Consider the following 21,174-nt stretch of genomic DNA (forward strand, 5'->3'; position numbering starts at 1 on the left):
ACAACAGAAGCGAACTAAACATAAACCAAATTCATTTGTATACGTGCTATTTATTTTACGCATGCAAAATACATTAAAATAGTATCATTAAGTATAAAATTCCAACAATGTTTACAATCATACGCGCAATGGTGAATCCTGAACTTTCGTTAATAAACGCGAAGGCACATTGTTGTATTGATTGATTACAATTACGTATGCATTAAATACATACATTAATTATCTAGAATTACATTACAAAATTCATGACGATTTATCGTACTATTACATTAATGTATTCATAATTATCACTACAAGTTAAATGTTCATTGTATGTTTATTGTTAAAGTATGAAAAATTAGTACTAAAACAAAAGAATTGATCTTTTGACAAAAAAATTAAGGGAATTGATTGCAGTACATGTGAGGCACAAACTTGTTCAAACCTTATTACGGCATCCCTACTCAATAAAAAAACCTCCACTTTTTTCCTTGGCTAACTTGTTTGAACATAAATTATCGGAAAATTCATTGTTTACATTAAACGTTGAATTAAATGAAGTAAAATTTTCGAAAAACAGTTTGTGTCACACACATACCACCTTTTAAAATACATCGTATTTTAAACTTTTACGTTCTGCTTAAAATACTTCGTCAAAAATTTTTTTGGCTATACGTATGTCAATGGTAGAAAGACCTACACTCTACAATATTTGATATTTATTTCTTCTACCATCTAGAGAGACCATTCATAGCACATGAGCAGCAAACACGAAACAAAATGAAAGTCTATTGACAAAAATGTCTGCCAACTAGAGTGTGTTTAAACTATGCAAATACAATTATAAAAGATGAGAAAATATCGTGAATGCTGAATACATGTACCTACATGGTAATTAAAGACCAACATATGATAATATAATTCAATAGTAAAGGAGAAATTTCGAGGGTTTTCTACCACATTGCTTACAATTGCTTCATTTTTTTCTATCTTATTTCTACACTTAATTTCTACGTGATTAAAGTATTTCGACTCATTAACGAAATCGAACAAATGATTATATATTTAAAGTGCTAAGTTAAAGTCAGTGAAATGTTGTTGCTTAATTTAGGCAGGTAATTTCTTCAAAATTCACTCGGTGAAACAATATGTATATAGAAACAACCATCTTGTTAGCTGTCTTATACTGTTCACAGATCAAATGTAGACCACACTGAAGAATAAAAAATGTGTTTAGCAGTTGTTTTATTAACGATGGTCGGCGGTCCTGGGGGGAAATTTATAACAAATTAACAAAGAGAACGAAAAAATATATTTATAAAAAAGACACTTAGTCGTGATGACAAATCTGAAAATCGTTTTAAAGATCGCAAATACTATGGTGAATTGCAAAAGTAATGTTTCAAATATATTTAGGGTATTTTGAAAGTAGAAATCAACAAAGCAATCAATTTTTACTTTCTTCATCGTCCATCAAAAAACGATGTCCAGCTATCGAGCTCCTCAACAGTAAAGAAATAAGAAAACTTACTCTTTCTTTTTTTCATCCTTTTCCTTATTGTCGCCTTTCTTCTCGTCTTTTTTCTCCACAGGTGCCAGTTTACTCATATCAATACTGGCATATTCAGTTGGTGCAGGACGTTTTTGGGTAGGATCTCTTTTAGGAGCATCTTTGGGGTCAAGGGATGAGTATAACTAAAGGAAAAACACATAAAAAATGATAAAATTGAACAATGTATTTTGTAAATATAGAGGCTTTAAAGGGTCCAAAAAACCGACGAATGAAGATTACTTTAAAACTTCATTGAAACTTCAGGTATAACTCGATCCAGGGAAAAGTTTTCCCTCACGATTCATTTTCAACATAGTAAACTGTGTTCGATTATATCCACTTGAAGGAACAAAACAACTAACCAAGCATAAAATACCTAAGCTGTCGGCATAGTTGGAGGATTTGAAACTCCAAACTTTATAACTGTCTGTATCATCATTCATCATTAAAAATTACATAAATAATTTAATCCTCGATAATCTGCATAATGCATTCAACATAGTCTTCAGTGAATAAAATACATGCACAAATCTTAATCCATATTAATGAAGAATAAATGATAAACATCCACAACAACAAACCGGATTCCCTTGTCTGTTTTCTCTATTGATAGATGCATATACAGGTGGTTTACTATCTGACGGCTTGGATTCACCAACAGGAAGATTCTTGTCTGTTCTATCATCCTTCACCGATTCATAATGACTCTCGTTGCTAACACCGGGTGCACCATCCAGTTCATAATTGTTATCTCCAACCACTGGTTTAACACTTATACCATCACTGGAACATCAACAACCATGATTATATGTATCATATAAATGATAAACTTAAAATAATAGCAAGTTTAGTAACTTAAAACCACAGTTCATAAAAAATAGCCACGAATTTACGCAAATATATACGGCGTTATTATGCCATTTTGCATCGTTTTCAAGATGTCTCAGACGGCACGCAAAGTATGGCGGTCAGAGATTGTAACCGTGCTAAAATTGTTTCGCACATGCGCATTGGCAAAATTTGCAACAGTTTTCGGTTAAAATAATCAAGCTGTGTTGAGATTGCGAGTTTTTTGTGACAGTTGAGCGTTCCTCTTTTAATCTTCTTTCACGTGAATATAACAAGAAATCAGCTGAGCTAAACTTTAATTATATTTGACTATTTTGGAGCGACCTACAAATTTTAAAGTTAATCATCCTTCCTAACAGAGGTCTATCCAGGCAAGTCGTACTTACTAAATTTTTAAAACAATTGACAAATGAAACAATTCATACAAAGAAAACTATAATAAATAATACACTTACCGGTGTCTTTTTCCTATGATAAAAATAACACAAAAACAGATGCTCAATAATTTGAAAATAAACGACAATTTTAAAATGAAACATCACCTTGAAATCGCACACAATGTCACCAACCATGAAATGTTTTTTAATGGTTAAATTTAATGGTAAACTTACTTTGCTTTGATTTACGATAGCAGAAAATGACAAGGAAAACTAGAATGGCGACAAGGAAAACCGCTCCAACAGCAATGCCAACAATCAGAGCAATATTTGGTCCATCTTCTTCTTTTTCTGTAGTTTTAGTCGTAGGGCCAACTTAAATAAAGAGTTGTGAACTTTAATAAATCTTATCTAAAAGTTTCCCAGACGACTCCAAATTTAAACATTAATTAGTCGCTTCATGTAAAGGTCTAGCAATTAGTTTGAAAAAAGAAAAAAGCAAAAAGCAAGAATGAAACTATTGCGATCTGCAAAAAAAATAAAATTCACAACACATACTAAAGTTAGTATCAGGTCATACGTAGGAACTAATTGATAAATTATCAAAAAAAATTAAAAAACAAAGGTTGAGGCACGCTCTCCAAAAATGACAGTTCCACATTAAAGAATTAAAGAAAAAACGTTAAAAAAAGTTACCGTTATTAGTGGAAGTGGAACTAATTGATGACGTAAAGGTAAACGTCATCGATGACGTAATTATCGACGGCGATAGACTGAATGAGCTTGATATAGGAGCTAGCACAATTACAAAAATTGTTCAAATGAGAATGATTCCAATATTGAAATTCCTTTTTTCTTGAATTTATAGTGTTTAAACTATGCAAATACAATTATAAAGGATGAGAAAATATCGTGAATGCTGAACACATGTACCTACATGATAATTAAAGACCAACATATGATAATAATTCATTAGTAAAGGAGAAATTTCGAGAGTTTTCCACCACATTGCTTACAATTGCTTCATTTTTTTCTATCTAGTTTCTACACTTAATTTCTAAGTGATTAAAGTGCTTTGAGTCATTTACGAAATCTAACTAAATGATTATATATTTAAAGTGCTGAGTTAAAGTCGGTTAAATGTTGTTGCTTAATTTAGGCAGGTAAGTTCCACATTAAAGAATTAAAGAAAAAACGTTAAAAAAAGTTACCGTTAGTAGTGGAAGTGGAACTAATTGATGACGTAAAGGTAAACGTCATCGATGACGTAATTATCGAAGGCGATAGACTGAATGAGCTTGATACAGGAGCTAGCACAATTACAAAAATTTTTCAAATGAGAATGATTCTGATATTGAAATTCCTTTTTTCTTGAATTTATAGTGTTTTAAAGTGCGTGCCACCAGATGCATAAAAATTTGATAATTTGAAATTCCTGTCGTTTATAAATAAACGTTAAGTAATCAAATGAATGAACTTTAGCCAATTTACGTTTAAAACAACTTTAATGACTTTATTGGGGAATACAGATAAGCGGAAAGTTATTTTACTTATGGTCATTGAAGAATATAAATATAGAAAGAAATATTATTGTTAATATATCAGACCTTCCCAGACTTTGCTTTACAACACACAAACAACAGTAGATTTACGCTGAACAACTACTAATGGCAAGCCGTCATACGAAAAATGAAAACAAGCCAAGAAAATTTGTATAATCACAGCAATCTTCTTTGTTCACTGAAATTTTAGACTATAGCCATAAGTATAGACAAGCACGTTCAAGAAATCTATTGCTAATTATAAGTGCAGCTACGTAATATTTCAAGATGATTATTGCTGTGTCGATTTTTTCTACCAAGATAGTTCATACAAAATGCAAGATAAAAGTACAACAAGTGATAAACAGAGTTTCTCAATTTTACCTTCGTTAACAACAGTGAGATTTTTAACATCAGACAAATCATTTCCCAGTTTATTCTTTGCTTCACAGCGATATAAACCAGCATTACTGAAGTTGACAGAATGAATGATGTATGTCTTATTATTGCTGAGAACAGCACCATTATGAAAAATAATGAAAGTTGGCGGAGGAAAACCATCTGATTCACAGGTTATATTCGCACTTTCACCAATTTGTGGATTTATTTTTGATAGGGTTATGGTCGTATTTCTTGGTTGATCTAAAATTAAAAATTCAAAATTCTACGTATTTCACAATTTCAAAATCTTATTGCAAAAGTACTAAATATATAAGTTCGCAACTTACAATTCACTATTATTTCAATGGATTTTTCGTCAATGAAACGTGGATCATTAAAACTTTCAGCTTTACATCTGTAACTTCCACGATCATTTGGTGAGGCACCAGTGATTACTAAAATCGCACTTTCAACTCCAACATCACCAGATGTGTTGTTATCTTTATCAAACCATGTGACATTAGCAGGAGGGATACCTCCTTCACCTTTACATACACATGACACACTATCACTTTCATTCACAAACAGAAGAGATGAACAGTTAATCGACACTGTTGGTTTGACTGAAATTAAAGACAGAATCATAATAATAGTCATGATAGAAACAATAGGGTATTTATTTGTAAGCGTCAGTGAGGCAGGGGTAAAAACCGGAAGAGGAATGTTGGATCTGTAAAGAATAAAATTTATTGTTGTATGTGCTGTGTATGTCAAATTTGATTGGTTCATTCGTAGTCACATGACTTAAAATAAACGCATGTTTCCCGTCAAGGAAACAAGTGAAAAATTGTTGCGTGCTGATTTTAATATCATAAAAAATAAAACAGCTATGGAGCCGAAAACTAAAAATACAAGTCTCGAGTTTGTTAAGCAACCCTTAGAAGTGCTGCAAAAATGCTGTGGTCGCCCTTATAGCATTTTGAAACGAAATCTCGACGGACAAATCTCCACCAAAAGAGACGTTAATTTCATTTAAAAGCTGTGAAAATCTATGAATTTTGTTCCTATATATAACAAAACACTTAATGTATGCTTCCGTGAGAAATACTGAGCTTTGTTTTCCCTCGAATCGCATGCAATGTATTGAGACTCTTGGAAAACTAAACTCACTATTCCCTTGGTAGCATACAATAAATGTATAATATTCCAAAGTTATATTTTACCACACGTCAATAATAACAAAGTTGAAGACGAATAAGATGATAAAATATATATCTGCAAAACTTACATTTTACTTGTATTTCAATGGATTTTTCGTCAATGAAACGTGAATCATTAAAACTTTCAGCTTTACATCTGTAATTTCCACCATCATTCACTGTAACATTAGTGATTACTAATGTCTTACTTACAACTCCAACATCACCAGTTATGTTGTTATCTTTATCAAACCATGTGACATTAGCAGGAGGGTTACCTCCTTCACCTTTACATACACATGACACATTATCACCTTTACTCACAACCAGAGGAGTTGAACAATTAATCCCCACTGTAGGTTTTTCTGAAAACAAAAGCAAATGCTGAAACAATCTTCTCCTTAACATAATGAAAAAATAAAGTCTAAGGAATTTTTCTGAAATTGCAAGGCTTTAATAAACTTCCAACTAATAGCTGAAAATAGCAAATATTTCTATAATAATTTTTGTTGCAATTAATGCAACAAAAAAAAATTTTATTCAATTCATTCCATTAGCTATATCGTGAAATTTACAAGATAAATACGTGTCTTTGTTTACATATTATTTTTCAAATTTTTTAACTTCACAAAATAGTGAGTCATCAAATACAGTCAATTTAACAGACAAGTGAATACTTGTTCAACTTGGTCTTATGGTTTATTTGGAATAATGGAAAGGTAAATTATCACTGCATTACATATATTATTGCCTTTAAAATAAAGACAAATCGGTTTTTGAAGCACAAAAACATTTGGCCAGCTGGCTATGACAAAAATCTTTCTAAGAGACTTTCTCGCAATTCATTGAATAAAAGTTCGTAATAGCCTTGAACCTTCTTCGTAACACCTACTAAAAATAACGGGTTTTACTTGACTTTGGATTGAGTAGATCGTTGAATGTTCAAAATTGGCTATCGTAAAATCGAGAACGGACGAAATTTGCATAGTTCTCTTGTTTATATAGCACCAGAAATCCTTGGTCGATTAACAAATGCATGTCTGGATAGCTTGAAAAAAGCGGATATTGAGTCCCTAGGTACTATAGCATTTGGAATGATAAATCCAAAAGTAAGCTATCCTTGCTGTAAAGAATTCAAATACTCGGTGGCTTTCTTCGGACATTAAACCTTTTAAAGTCACTTGTCTTCGAGAGAGACTACAATCAAAGCACTGCATATGAAGGAGCTGACCTTGATTTTGTCGTAAGTGATGCCAAGGACATTAACCTCAAAGCCAAATCATCACAAGCAACATGTAGGACACAAAAATGACGATAAATACTAAAGCTTGCAACTTCTAAGCTATCCGTATTGGAGATGCGTTTATGTAAGAAGCCATCAAAGGAAAAATATTAGGTGGAAAAATCTTTTGCGAATGGCAGAAAAGATCATCACTATTCTCCCATTAAAAACAAACGATCAACGAGATCATTTGAAACTATACGACTCTTCTGAAGTTAATTTTACAGCAAAACAAATTGATCAAGTCCTCTAACCGTTTGACAGAGGAGTGCATATCAGACAATGGTGCGTTGCCAAAGGTAGGTAGGTATGAACTTTTTGATGCTTTAATATGTAAGCAAGTAAACAATGAGAAATCAGAAGTTTGATTATATATCCGCTGTCCATACACACTTTTAGTAGGAATACGTCACAACTCATTGATCGATACACATCCTGTAGAGGAAGATCTTGGTGAAGATGATAATGGCATCCGCGTGGCCACAAAAGACCTGCCATTGCATTCTTGTATGTTTTTAGTCGATAGCATTTTGAAACGTCTGAAATCAAGTGGATTGAAAGAGCAAGAAATAAGAAGTCCAGCGTCTTTAATATCGAACCCATTTACAAATCTTTGAGACTGGTAAGTGACCTTTACCATCTACACTATAAGAGTTGTCTCAAGATTCACAAAAACCATCACTATGCTTCTGACCGTGTACTTGGTATGGTGAATAGAAAATTGCCATTTATTGAAATAAACAAAGGTTCAGACAGTGGAAGTATCAACAGTGATGAAAGAACTTCATTGGCTGATTTCACTTACTGGGTCACACGAAGGTTTGCGTGCACAGTTGAATAAGGACAATCAGTAAAACGATGAGCGGAACATGTATAAATAATTGGCATAACAAAAACATTTTAACATAGGAATAGTGGAGAACTTCATGATAGCAAAAAATGCTTTCGGTTCTCGATTGGAACCCAAAAGACAAGACACCAAAAGAAATACTGAAGATATTATTGAAGTCAACTGACTATTGAACAACATGCAAGATCATACCAAATTGTTTCTCATAACGTGGGCTTCCTATTGGATACTGTCGACTTACAGTCAGAAAATGACTAGGCAGGCCGAGACTTGGGCTCAAGAAAAAAAAGAATGGTGTTCAACATTATTTGTGTATCTTTAAGGGACACCAAGGTTTTTCGGCTGATGACGTGGATGAAGGCTTCAAAGAATTGTACACAATAAAGTGAACATACTACAAAACACGTCCTTGTCGAGTCTTGTCCATTCGCTTTGCATTTCTTGAGAATGTTTTTGACTGTCTTCCAGCACGCAATTGTTACATGAAAAAACTATTGAAGTTATGGATGGTTTTCACTTGATAACCACTTTGAAGAATGATGTAGTCAACATGAGAAAGAGCATTGATTATTATCAATGATTTTTAACAACGCGATTGCGCTCACTTTGTAACCCTGCAAAAATTGACAATTAAGGTATTCCAAAATGCTTGAAATCGCATTTCTAGCACCTTATGTTTCAAACTTTCCCAAGGGAGGATGTCCGGCGTCCACTGTTTTATGGCTGACGTTTGAAAAATTCTAGAACCGCCTCTGGTAGCTAATATACACTTTAACCCATGATTTCGTAATCAACCAATAAAATGAGCCATACGACGCATGCACATGGTTTGAATTTCTTAGTCCCCTAACGTTGCAATCACTGGTCTAATTATTTTTCTACGTTTCTAACTAAATAGATGTATTTCATTTTTTATAACTAAATAGATGTATTTCATTATTTTTCTACGTTTCTAACTGAATACATGTATTGATTTCATTAATTTTCAAATGAAAAATATAAATTTCTAAAACTGATAAAAATATAAAATAATAAAAAAAGGACGACTTACTTGCAACGAAAACTCTGACTTTAGATATAAAAGATGACGCACCGCCCCTTCTTGTTAATTCAAACTCATATGTTCCATCATAACTGTAAGTGATATTTCTTAATCGCAGCGTTGAAGGTTTGTAGACGTCATACTTTGGAAGAATTGGTTCTTTAAGATTTATCACTGACAAATCCAGAATGACAGTGGCCAACAGTGTTTTTGGTGAACCATTACTACTACCCTTAAAACGCCAATTTCTACTGGCCACAGCATTTAAACTAACATTAAATATCCAGGTTATATTTTCTATTTCTCCAGGTAGAAATGTAAAATTTGTGCCAGAAGGAGGTGATAGAATATTTCCTATGATAAGAAATGAAAGATAAATGAATAAAAATAGGTACAAAGTGCGTACATATGGTTTTGAAATAATTTAAATGTTTATTCAACGTACATAAAAATATACGAGAATTTATAAGAAATTTTACGAAAACATCTTTAGTGAAGTCCCAAAGTTATTTCATTTCGTAATAACGAAAATAAGCAACATCCTCAAGAAATCTCTCCAATTTTAACGATAAATTCATTACTATTTTAAATGCAAACCCTTTTTGAGATAATTACTATTTTTAACAATTGTCTTTCCAACGTTTACTGAAAAATCAGATAGCATTGAAAATTATACAACTGTATTAAGCCTGTGTAGTTTTGTTTTTACTCTTGTCTTCATAACATTTTGATAGGACTTAATTCCCCACGATTTGTTCCGATTGCGATTAATTTTAAACTTACGTTTAATCTTTGAACGCAGAAGGATCGCAAATAGGATGAGATAGCAAATATTTCATATTTGATAACAGAAATGTCAAATAATTAGACTTTAGTTATCATAAAAATTTATTAAGTGTAAAGTGCCACAAGATTCTGCGTATTTTAGGGCCATTACGTTTTGTGCTGAACATCAACAATTGGCCTTACTGTCTAACAAAAATAAAACCTCCATTGTTTGCTGGTGACTGAATAACTTATCTAAAAGACTGCTTTAAATTCTAGTTAGAAAACCTTTAGAAAACTTGGGGTTCCACTCGATCAAAAATTATCTAGGAAATGTAACACTGATAATATTTGCAAAAAAGTCACATAAAAGATTTCTTTTGAAGGCTTATGTTAATACGCTTATCCGTACACAATGCAAAAGTTCGTCAATGATTAACAACATAAATAATTAGAGAAACTCTCTGAAGCTTTCAAATTATGTAAATACTTCATTGTAAAACAAAACTAACAATGCAAAGGATAATGCAAATTGCAAAGAAGCTTCAACCTATTTTTGCCTTCTGGAGAGGAGTTTGTTCAACTCCAGCAAAACTCTGTCAGAAGTTGTTTATGATGCAAAATACTGTCAGACTTTGGTAAAAATATTGAATCAAAACATTTTTGTATCAAAGAATGATAACTATCTGCTAAAATTGAAGAACTTGCATGAAAATAAAACATTTTATACATGACACAACATGACGCTAGATTTCCTTCACACATGCTAATTTCTGACTGAAAGTCGGTGTGCGGAAGTTTAACTTTACCTATAAAAATTTTACTAATAATACACCTTAAACTGTTGAAAGCTACAACTAGTGATTTGAGTTATAAAATAGCAGGAGCAAGAGTTTGAAACCGGAGTTCAGAATTGACAAGAGGCCGGAGCCGGAGCTGAAAAACTGGGGTTTCCAAAGCACTAAGAAGAGACTAAAAACAACACACAGCACATATTTGAAGGTTATTAATATACAAAACTTATATGTTTGTAAATGATGATCGTCCAGGTTAATAAAGTCCCTAGAAGGACTGTTTTTGTTGTTGTTGACTGACGTTTCGACAACCTTAGCGGTAGTCATCTTCAGAGTCAAATGAGGAGTAAACGTCAGGTTAGCCGTATTTGTTATCTGGTTCTTACATCATTGTATTGTGTATACAGGAAATGTGTATTGTCATTGTGAATTAGTGTGAAGTGAAATATTTTATTTTTAGTTGTGATGTGTGATTTAGGTGTGATGTTTTTAGTTGAAATGTGTAGGTATCAATTGTGTATTGTCATTGTGAATTAGTGTGAAGTGTAATGTTTTTAGTTGATCGTTTGTTTGTATTGTGAATAAGTTGTTTGTAAGGTGCCGGTAATTGCTGTGATCTGTTCAGGGGAGTTACTCATCATTTACAAACATATAACGATACTCCCAGGTTCAAACCATTTACTTTAATACAAAACTTACAAGCCCAAGTATTATTTTTAAGAATTCTTACCATCGCAAGGAAGAAAGAATGCCATACACCAAAGGTAAATTGATATCATAAAGGGGACATTGATGCTCATTGTTAACAACATCAATATCTATGAAAGAAAAAAAGAGGCCAGTAAATATGGAAAGAGTTGCAATTTTACTTGTTAATATGCACGAAAATGTTTGCACAACAATTGAAAATAATAAGATCACACAAAGCCCAATGTTGAAGGCAAAAACAAAAGAGGCAAAATACAGGCCGAATTAGTGAAATATGAACACATCAATGGTGATAATTCTGAGCAAGACTGGAAAGTTTGCATTGCACACCCAAGATCATAAATTTTGAAAAAAGACAAAATTTGATCAAAAATAAAGTGCAAAATTTGCATTTCAGACCAGCAAAAACCAGTAAAAAGTTAGGCATGCAATATTTTCTGTAAAATTTTAGCTCAGGTCTGCAGTTAACAAACTTCCCAGCCTGGTTCCAGAGTAGGATTCTGTAAGATCTTTTAACACACCGTAGAATCCTGTATATGATAAATTTCAATGCTTTACATGATCCTGAATTTGACTTGTGTTTTGAATTATTTCTATAAATAGCTTTATCTCATCAGCAAGTAAACTAAAAAACATTATTTCTAGGTTCTCAGACAATATAAAAGTTTTTTGTTTTTTATAACAAAGTAAACATAGGCAGGGAAACATTGCATTTGTTTTAAGTCACGTGCCTCTAAATGAACCAATCACATTACCCATACAGAATACCAATATAGCAATAATAAATATCGGCTTATTACTTAAACTTTTATAACTTCATGGGCGTAGGATTATAGCTTCGTAGAGATTTCGTGTCGAAAACCTTACTCAATGCTATTATTCTCGGGGCTATGATGTTATCTATTTGGCAAAACTCCTCACCCAAACTCTAAAAATGACAATCACTAATTAACGATATGTGATTACATGTCAACTACTTCCATTGGTTATTTATGTAATAATAAAAAGCTACGAGTCTCATCATATTTTTTCATTTTCAAGTAAACATTAATATTAAACTATACTCTTATTAAAACTGCTGCCTCATGTTCAACGTTAAAGATCCTGAAGCAGCCAATTACAAAGTTCCGTGAAAATTACACAGCAAATTTAAAGCGTATAAAACGAAATTTTCATCAGTAATATACAACTTAACACTTCACATCCAAAAATGAAATGATTTTTAACTCACCAAAACGTCTAGCTTTTGCTTTAGCATTAAACGGTTGAAGTTATTCAACTTCCTGGTTTAAAAATTCTTGTATTAGTCGTCTTTGCGTCGTCAAGTCACTCAGTTGTGAGTTAGCCACAGTTAGGTGTGTTTATGTACATTAATGTATATTAAGAGTCGGGGTGGGGTGGCATGTCGGCGGAAGTAGACCTGTAGACCTTGACAAAAGAAGAAATTTTGATTGGTTAATAAAAGAAGGATAAATAAAACAATTGAATAAAATTGTGAATAAAACATTTTGATGAAAATATATGAAAGTTAATTAAGTTATGATATACAGAAATGAAAAATTCATACAGGTAATGTACAAATAGTTATTTGAATTTCCTATATGAAAACAATCGAAAGATTTAATTTCATTGCGTCCCACCAAACTCACTGCTAACAACTCGATTTTTAACTTGTTAAAGCAGGAGGGAAGAAAACAAGAAAAACAAAAACCAGGAACGATAAAAGAGAGACTCTTTATAACTTGAAAAAATTACGTTCTATGTGATATGACTGTAACCTTTGCCTTCGTTGTAAAAGTAAGTTTAAAAAATATTATGGATGGTACGTACTTGTAGCTATAGCCCGCCATAAATAAATGAATATTGTCGATTTCAGTTAACTTTTCAAATGGCGGTTGCCAAGTTACTTTCTAATGTTGCCAACTACATTTCCAAATATGGAATATTCGATGTGAACTTATCAACTTGAGTTGACAAGTTGTGTACTTGAGTACTGAAATTGTGAACTTGAGTACTGAAGTTGGGAACTTTAGTACTGAAGTTGTGAACTAAAGTTGCGAAGTACTGGCAAACGCGAAAGGTCTTTGTACCCTTTTGACATTTGGCAATGAACCGTTCAGTAAGGAAGGAAAAGCTTTAGCAATTCTAATCCGTTTGATGGCCCTCTTAGAGGATCGTGACCATTGAGTTCTATAATAACTGGAGGGGAAACGTCAACAAAATTAGTATAAATTATTAGCGCGCAGCCGCGTGGTCAAAAACATGGCGGATTTTGGTGGTCAAAGTCAGCGGAGAGACGCGGGCTCATGAAATAAAATTTTTGTCGCCCACCCTGATTTGACCACCACAATTGCGAGTATAGAAAATATCAAAACTTTTTATTTTCCTAACATAAACACTTTTTTAAAATTTATTTATTAAATTGCCAACTTCTGTGGTTTGCGGACGCTGAAATAGCGACAGAAAAGGAAACATTTCATGACTCCGGTAAGTAGCACAGTATTAGTTTTACTATTTTGTTTTTAACACGATACTTGAAGAGTGTTTCTACTACTAAGTTTTAATTTAAAGCTATTTTGGTCCAGTCTTGTTTGTTCTTCACTTAATCGCTCGCCAGACGGTTCGAAGCTGTCAATTTTTATCGAGTTTTGCATCCATCTTGTATCATGATCAAGGCATCAAGCTAAACTCTCCTGATTTGAATTGAGTTTACCTCCCAAAAATGGGGCATAATTTGTTCATGTTTTTTTTTGAAAAGATGAAGGGAAAGTTTACAACAGAGTTGTGTTGAAATTGAATGCAGTGCCATGCAAAATTAATGAGAACTATGGTATATGTTGTATAATAAAAATAACTATTAAACTGTTTGCCTGCTCAATTTGACTGACTGTATGGTGTAGACAATTATAATGAGATTGGAAAGTTGGATTTATGCTAACAATTTTAAAGTACTACTTAGCGTTTCTGTAAATGAAGTATTTATTGTTATAGTAAACAGGTTAATACTTCAAAACCAAGATGAAAGTAGTGTGTTGAACAATGTGCTAAGATTTGTTTCTACCTTGAAATTTTTGTTCAACAGTAGCTTATGATTATATCATTAATATGCATGAAAAATTAAACATATTGTCTCATCTCATTAAATCCATAATTGGTATGATTCCAGGTGATCCACAAATTCACATCGGATGCATTGGTTACAATGAAGTTGAATGTAGAGGAAGCAAAAATAGATGGCAAAGAAATTCTTTGTGTCTTATGAAGAATTAGTAGAAATAAATGAAAAGAATTCTTTAAACAAATTGTAAACAAATTTAAATTTGCTCATGATCAAGCAACCTAGTCAAAGAAGCAAAGTCTGTCTTCAACATGTGACCTTTCCAATTATTTGGTTTCTTTGTACAAAATACTATTTTCGAGAAACTTGATTTGTAAGTCTTTCATTAATATTTTTTTACCAAGAGATAAAAGGAACTAATTCAAAGGCTTGATGTAAAATACAAAGATTTAACAAGTTGTTTATCATTTAATTCCCAAATGTTAGTTTGTACATATAAATAATTAGTATTGGTAGCTGTAAGTTGTTTAAGCAAAACAGAAGAGTAGTAGTGCGCGAAGGGGTTAGCATTTTTGAAAAATTATATCTTGTTCTTGACATATATTACACAATTCCAAAAAACTGTAAGTAATGCACAATAATATCTATAGAACTTGATAAATTTCTTCACCTACACTGTCAAATAACTATTTTGCCTTCATGCAGCAATAGACAGTGTTTTTGTCAGAGAAACCAATGCACTTTAGTTTCCAAGTTTGTAATTTCAATGGAAAATTAATGTAGTTTTGTTCAGTAATAGATCCAAGATTATGCCAAGCTGTTTACAAAATACAAATTACCAAGCAACAGTGTCATGGTGTTTTGAATTTTTTTCTTTTTTGTAGCTCTTCTAGTTCAACATACTTTCTTTATGAGTTTTCAGTAGATTTATCAGGTAATGACAATACACTTATGATACTTATCCATGGTAAATTTTTAGTTGACTTATGCCGTAGGACTGAGGCAAACATTTTCTCGCTTCCTTAGGAGCATTTTAACACAGATTCATCCATTTGAAGCAAGAAAAATAGGTGCACCAAACTTTTTACAAGCAGTCAAACACACAAAAGCATGAAATAATGTATAAGTTTGACGAGATTGACAGGTCTAGTAAAGAATGCCGTTTGATTTTCACTTTTAAAAGGCTAAAATGTCATAAAATAACTTAAATGTTACAGACAAAACATGCGTTTCTCTACCGTCGATTTTCTTTACTTTGATGTGTGTGTGTACTGTGTTTTTCACGCAATGCTGAAGCATTATTTTCACATGATATGCTGTCGGTATCGTAATTGTGCTTTTTTCTCACTTGTTTTCGTTCATACAGTATTAGAAATCAGGAGGGAGTGAATATTGAAAAAAATTTTTAAAGTGGAAGTTTTGACCACCAAAATCCGCCATTACCGCCATGTTTTTGACCACGGGGTCCAGGCCCCTTTTCCCCTCCAGGTCTTATAGAGCTCAATGGTCACGATCCTCTTAGAGTGTTATAATGCGATACGCCGTTCACATTATGTAAAAATTTACAGTAAATGTGGCACTAGAAGCGTATCGTTGGATTTTAAATGCAGAAGTACCCTGCATACTGTGCCCTCGACGTCTGTTGCCACTCGTAACAACTACAGACGACTCATCAAAGAAATGCATACGGTTGCAATCAATCAATGAAATATTTGCTACGTAAGCTTCTAACTTCTCCATAACGTCCGGCCGTTCTGTCTTTCGAGGAATTTGACTTATTATCTTGTAAGAGTAAGGGGGTGTTTACATGAATCCGGAATGACTTTCAATCCCGATCGAAACGTGATGTCAATCCGTGTTTACATGAAACTAATTGTTTTTTTTCTTCGCACTCATTTTAACCCATTTAGCCTCTTTATTTGCTTACGAGCTTCGATTTGCCAGAAGACAATACCCATGCCACATGCGTGCTTCGTCATTAATCACAATATCATTCCAGTTCGAAACTCAATTCGCGTTTACATGAGATAACAAGTAAATTTCGATCCGGAATGAAACTAGGAATGAACTCGATCCGGATCGAGTTGTGACTCATTCCGGATTCATGTAAACATGCAATAGGATTTCTTTTAAAGTGGAATGAGTTCATTCCGGATCGAAACTCATTCTGGATTCATGTAAACACCCCCTAACCAAGATCATTATTCAAAATTCTACTAATGGATGACCTGCTAGGTATGTTTGCTGGAAGGCAAACTTTGATATTTTCTAGGTGTTGCTGAATTTCTTTTGCGTAAATAGATGGTTTATTAATTTTTAGATATTCAGCGTATGTAATAACGTCATCTGTACGCGTGGTTCGAACATCACGTTCGCTCTGGCGAGGTGCAATAGAACCAGTGTCTACCCATAGATCTATTATATTTGATATAGTCTTATACGGTAGATTTAGTTGTTTCAAAATGTTTGTCAAACGCTGGTTATTTAACCACCTTTCAAGTATTTCATTTCTTACTTCTATTGGTAAAGCTTTTCCTTGCTTACTGAACGGATTCATTGCCAAATGTCTACAGGGTACCAAGACCTTTCGCGTTTGCTAGTACTTCGCAACTTTTGTTCACAACTTCAGTACTAAAGTTCCCAACTTCAGTACTCAAGTACACAACTTGTCAACTCAAGTTCATATCGAATACTCCATATTTGGAAATGTAGCTGGCAACATTAGAAAGTAACTTGGCAACCGCCATTTGAAAAGTTAACTGAAATCGACAATAATAAGCGTTACTTTTTTTAAATTTGCACCTCCTCTACAACTATAAAATAGACTACGTCAAATTCAAACCCAATATGTTTCCGATTTGCTACTGAAGTTTTAATGTAATTTGGGCTCAAAACTGTTAAATTTATGGGATTCCGGCCGTAACACTTGTCCATACCATCTCAAGAGATAAGTTGAGTTTAACCTAGGTGAATCTTGGATAGGTTGTGTTTACACGCAAAAAAATAAATCTGGGTTAATTTTAACCAGGTTTAAACCCAGGATAGTTTATGTCGTGTGAACATGGCTTTAGTGGGTTGCACGTAACGTCATGGCCGCCAAGTTGGTTAATTTCAACGAAGGTTTTTCTCGTTTACAATTAAAATTTCCTCCAAGATGGCGAACATCTCTTTTTCCGTAAACTTTCAAAGTCCTTGGGAAATGGTTGTTTATTGCAACCACTAATAAAGACAAAAATCAAAAACAGTTTCAAATTTTATAGCAGTGATAATTGGTTTTTTTTTAATTTTGAGGTGCACTTTGTAGTTGATGGGTTGCAATAGAGTCCTTAAGTGTGACGTCACGTTGCCATGGCGCTAAAAAATGCAGTTCTAAACAATACATCTTATGCGAGCGCTTTGGACACGCTTCCTTTGTTTTGAATGTTTAAAGCTTTAATTATCCAGTGTAATCCCACAAAAGACAATAAAAAAAAAACAGGAAAGGTTTAAGGGTCTTCCAAGGGATCAACTTTCGTTGAAGAAGTGTAAAGGACGCGGGTCAAACGGGCAAAATGGTTTTGCTCCTAGATGTGGCCATTCGTCGGAGGGCAACACTTGCAAGTTCTTCGCTTTTCCAAGCGCTACAAAGCAGAACGACGAGTACAAGAGATGGATTAGACTCATAAGGTATGAACTGATATTCAAAAAGAATTCCTTAATCGGTGAGAATTGGATGAATTACGTGATTTTAAGTGAGATTTACGGACTCTATTCAGGTGAAGAGTTGACATCAGGACATGAGGGAGAATCATCGAATACTGAATTATAGAAGCTTTCAGCTAGTTATCTTTTTAACGGTTGCTTTGTATTTTCCGTAGCCAAAACCTTAAATATCAGTGCTTTGGAAGGTATAATCCATCAATTTTGAGGATCAAATTTTTATCACTTTAATGAAAGTACGACAGAACGACACACAGCTTCACCAAGCCCAATTGTTTCATTGTAGTGTGGCTACAATTTCTAACATTGTTATAAAATTCACTCATGTTTTGCATGAAATTTTGTTTGATGACCTAATGACATCTATTCCATCCCGGGAAAAAGACAAGATCTCAGCACCCTCCTCTTTTAGGCAATTTGAATCCTGTCAGATTGTTATAGACTGCACAGATATTGAGGTTGCTGCACCGGGATTGATGAGTCAGCAAAATGCAACCTATTTATCATACAGAGGAATGAATTCCTTTAAGGTAATAGTTCGTGTTGCACCAAATGGAGTCATTACTAATGTCAGTCGGCTGTATCCAGGTTCTATTTCAGACAAGGCCATTGTGCAACAGTCTGGACTCCTTAATCACTTGACAGCTGGAGATATGATTCTGGCGGACAAGGGTTTCCCTATCCAGGATGTTGTACCACATGGTGTCTGTGTCAATATTCCACCTTTTCTGAATAATGGAACTTTTACAGAGAGTGAGGTCAAGAAAACAAAAGCCATAGCTAAAGCATGGAGTCATGTTGAAAAAGCCAATGCTAGGCTGAAAGACTTCAAAATTTTAGGCTGCATTCCTTCGTATTTGTGCTGCTATGCTGACATTTTGTTTCAGTTATGTGCAGCACTTGTAAATTTGCAATTTCCTCTCATCAAAGAGGGATGTGAAGATATGGCTTTTGAGTAGTTTTATGCTTGAAGACTACATTGGACAGTTTTTTAATAATTATTATTGTTCAAATAGAAATAAAATAAGTTGTATACTGAGGCTTACTTAGAAGAAAATACAGCTAGATGGGTGGGGAGAGCATTCTAATATAACAGTAAAGGGATGATTTTACCTCTTAGGGATTACAATATTTATCATCTGGTACAGCCTGGGTGTACATAGGGTGTCAAATTAGATCACTGAGAGAATTCTTTTATCATGTTTAGGAGAACAGAAGTTAAAAAAAAGTTTTGACATATGTTTTACAATGGATGCCTTTTTGGGGATAAAAATAAAAGCAAGTACTGCCCACAGTTACCCTTAAGGAGTCTTTCTGAACATTTCCCATGAGCATCCCATCACTTTTATATGGGAATTTCCCTTCCACCCAGGAAAACAACATTAAATGATGTACCATTTTCCATGTCTTTTAAATACCATGTTATCCTTGTGTTTATTAATAAAAATGCAAATATATGTATAGCCTGTTACCACAACTCCCTCACACCAAACTAGTTGTGGTAGGTCAATTTGAGGACTGAAAACCGACGAGTATCATTATTTTTTAAAACAAATCGTTCATTAACAAGCCTTTTTTATTTCACTAATAGAGAAAATCACGCCCTCGTGTTCATTTGGGCAACAAAAACAGTCTTAAACTTAATCTTGACATTTGGCATTCACCGTCACTTTATAAACCTTTTGTTTCATTCTTGCGTGTACTTCTCATCGTAAAACACTCTGCTGGTAAGTTAATGCTTCAATGTGATCTAACTTAAAGTGGTTTTCCCCCTTTTTTATAAATTTCTTTTCTTCTGAGAAGAAAGAAAAAAGCGAAGCGATGGATAATGTCTCCATTTTGAATCGCATGGGCGCTTGTTTAGAACCATTGAACTAAATATAACTGGAAGGCTACCTTCTGATATATCGGTAACACACGAAATGAAGCCAAAATTTTGCGTGATCTGACCTCCAGACACGCGTTTCTGGTAGTCAAATCACGCGAGTTCGGCCTCGCGATGCGTGATTGGAAGGAGTGAGTAAAGAGTCTGAACGAATAAACTACATGTTTTGGCCAAGCTTTAGAAAGGAAAATTACTGAATTTATTTAGTTTTGCTGCGTTTTCTTTTGATATTAATACAGGAAATTTAAGTTTCTTGCCGACCAAATAATTTTTTACCCAGAAGGCTTACCGATGGCAAAGGATTGTGCTCGGATATTGGCGAAAACTTTCAAATGTAAAAATCCCAATGGGTAAGTGTTTATTCATTGTATTCATAAAGTGTTTACACATTAAATTTATTCATTGTTAAACAAGATTAGCTTATTGAGTCGGTGCCTGTCGCTTGTTTTGCCTTTATTTACGATCTCCCTCGTATATTTTTTACCGTAGTTGAAAAGACGCAGTGTGAAATATTTGTCTGCGATATGCTTTGTCAGTTGAGTGCTGTGATCGTCTTCGATAACAGCCTCGTTAACACCATCTTCGTGATCTCTGAATAGAGGAAAGGTCGATTCCAGATTAAAATGTTGGCAAACTGCAATAATCATACTGTTCTTCAACTTTGCCCTGTTACTAATATGCTGATTGTCGTTGCCTGTCACCGTTGCTTTGAAAACGTGTTCGCAGAACTCTATACAACGATACACCGCTGTGGATGGAATCTGTAAACCACCGTTGTTCACGAAGTTGACGAAAGCTGACGCTTTTCCAGCTTCATGATATTTTGTGGCAGTATAATCATGGTCATCTACGGATAACGATTTTGGTAAAGGACAAAGGCATCGTTTGCATTCTGGGCAAGATAAATTGTTGACTAACTTCGAAACTATGTATCCTGCAATATAAAATATAACGTTCGAAATAAATTCGCTGTTGCCTTCTTGGAGATGTTGCACCATTGCATTAATTTTATTGTCAGTGTCTTGGGCAGCAGTTTCTTGTGACTGATTATGTAATGTGGGTGAATGTTTTCTTGTACGAAAAGTGGTATCAGGTTGTTGCAGCCAGTAAAGTCCAAACAGTTTGCATTTTTGATGCAGTAATGGCATTTCTCATCAACATTTTCAAGGGCATACTTCATTTGGAGACTGTTGGGGTTGTTGTTCCATCCACC

The 21,174-nt window shown here is 33.8% G+C and overlaps 3 protein-coding genes and 1 long non-coding RNA gene across 5 annotated transcripts in view; 2 read left to right on the forward strand and 2 right to left on the reverse strand.

Annotated features, from left to right (window-relative positions):
- Positions 1-21,174, reverse strand: part of LOC124452309 (hemicentin-1-like) — a 275,710-nt gene that overhangs the window by 150,225 nt on the left and 104,311 nt on the right. The window lies entirely within an intron of this gene.
- LOC124451684 (carcinoembryonic antigen-related cell adhesion molecule 5-like) lies at positions 31-12,745 on the reverse strand. Its single transcript, XM_047002289.1, has 13 exons — positions 12,551-12,745; positions 11,342-11,429; positions 9,062-9,406; positions 5,968-6,243; positions 5,027-5,302; positions 4,683-4,940; positions 3,969-4,067; positions 3,454-3,552; positions 2,992-3,132; positions 2,836-2,848; positions 2,113-2,314; positions 1,511-1,674; positions 31-1,192 (listed from the first exon to the last, which is right to left on the reverse strand). Exons 1-13 carry the CDS (start codon positions 12,575-12,577, stop codon positions 1,177-1,179), a joined length of 2,004 nt encoding a protein of 667 aa, XP_046858245.1. The 5' UTR covers positions 12,578-12,745; the 3' UTR covers positions 31-1,176.
- LOC124451711 lies at positions 12,740-19,601 on the forward strand. 2 transcript variants are annotated; one of them, XM_047002332.1, is made up of 3 exons: positions 12,740-12,888; positions 13,003-13,116; positions 17,669-19,601. In XM_047002332.1, the coding sequence occupies exon 3, from the start codon at positions 18,307-18,309 to the stop codon at positions 19,033-19,035; it is 729 nt and encodes a 242-aa protein (XP_046858288.1). In that variant the 5' UTR covers positions 12,740-12,888; positions 13,003-13,116; positions 17,669-18,306; the 3' UTR covers positions 19,036-19,601. The 2 variants fall into 2 exon arrangements, with proteins under 2 accessions (XP_046858288.1, XP_046858289.1); XM_047002333.1 differs by lacking the exons at positions 12,740-12,888; positions 13,003-13,116 and having other exon boundaries at positions 17,239-18,043; positions 18,133-19,601.
- On the forward strand, positions 19,947-20,946 carry LOC124451736. Its single transcript, XR_006950636.1, has 2 exons — positions 19,947-20,311; positions 20,451-20,946. It is a non-coding gene; the product is annotated as an uncharacterized LOC124451736 (long non-coding RNA).

The sequence above is a fragment of the Xenia sp. Carnegie-2017 genome, unplaced genomic scaffold (assembly GCF_021976095.1).
Source record: "Xenia sp. Carnegie-2017 unplaced genomic scaffold, XeniaSp_v1 HiC_scaffold_24, whole genome shotgun sequence".
Lineage (NCBI taxonomy): Eukaryota > Metazoa > Cnidaria > Anthozoa > Malacalcyonacea > Xeniidae > Xenia > Xenia sp. Carnegie-2017.

Excerpts from the sequence above, each read along its gene's own strand:
- LOC124451684 (XM_047002289.1), bottom strand. The coding sequence starts at position 12,577 with ATGCTAAAGCAAAAGCTAGACGTTTTG. Across the intron at positions 6,244-9,061 it reads AGTCAGAGTTTTCGTTGCAA|AAAAACCTACAGTGGGGATT; the intron begins GTAAGTCGTCCT and ends TTTTGTTTTCAG. Across the intron at positions 5,303-5,967 it reads CATTGAAATACAAGTAAAAT|TCAAACCAACAGTGTCGATT; the intron begins GTAAGTTTTGCA and ends CTTTAATTTCAG.
- LOC124451711 (XM_047002332.1), top strand. The coding sequence starts at position 18,307 with ATGAAAGTACGACAGAACGACACACAGCTTCACCAAGCCCAATTGTTT.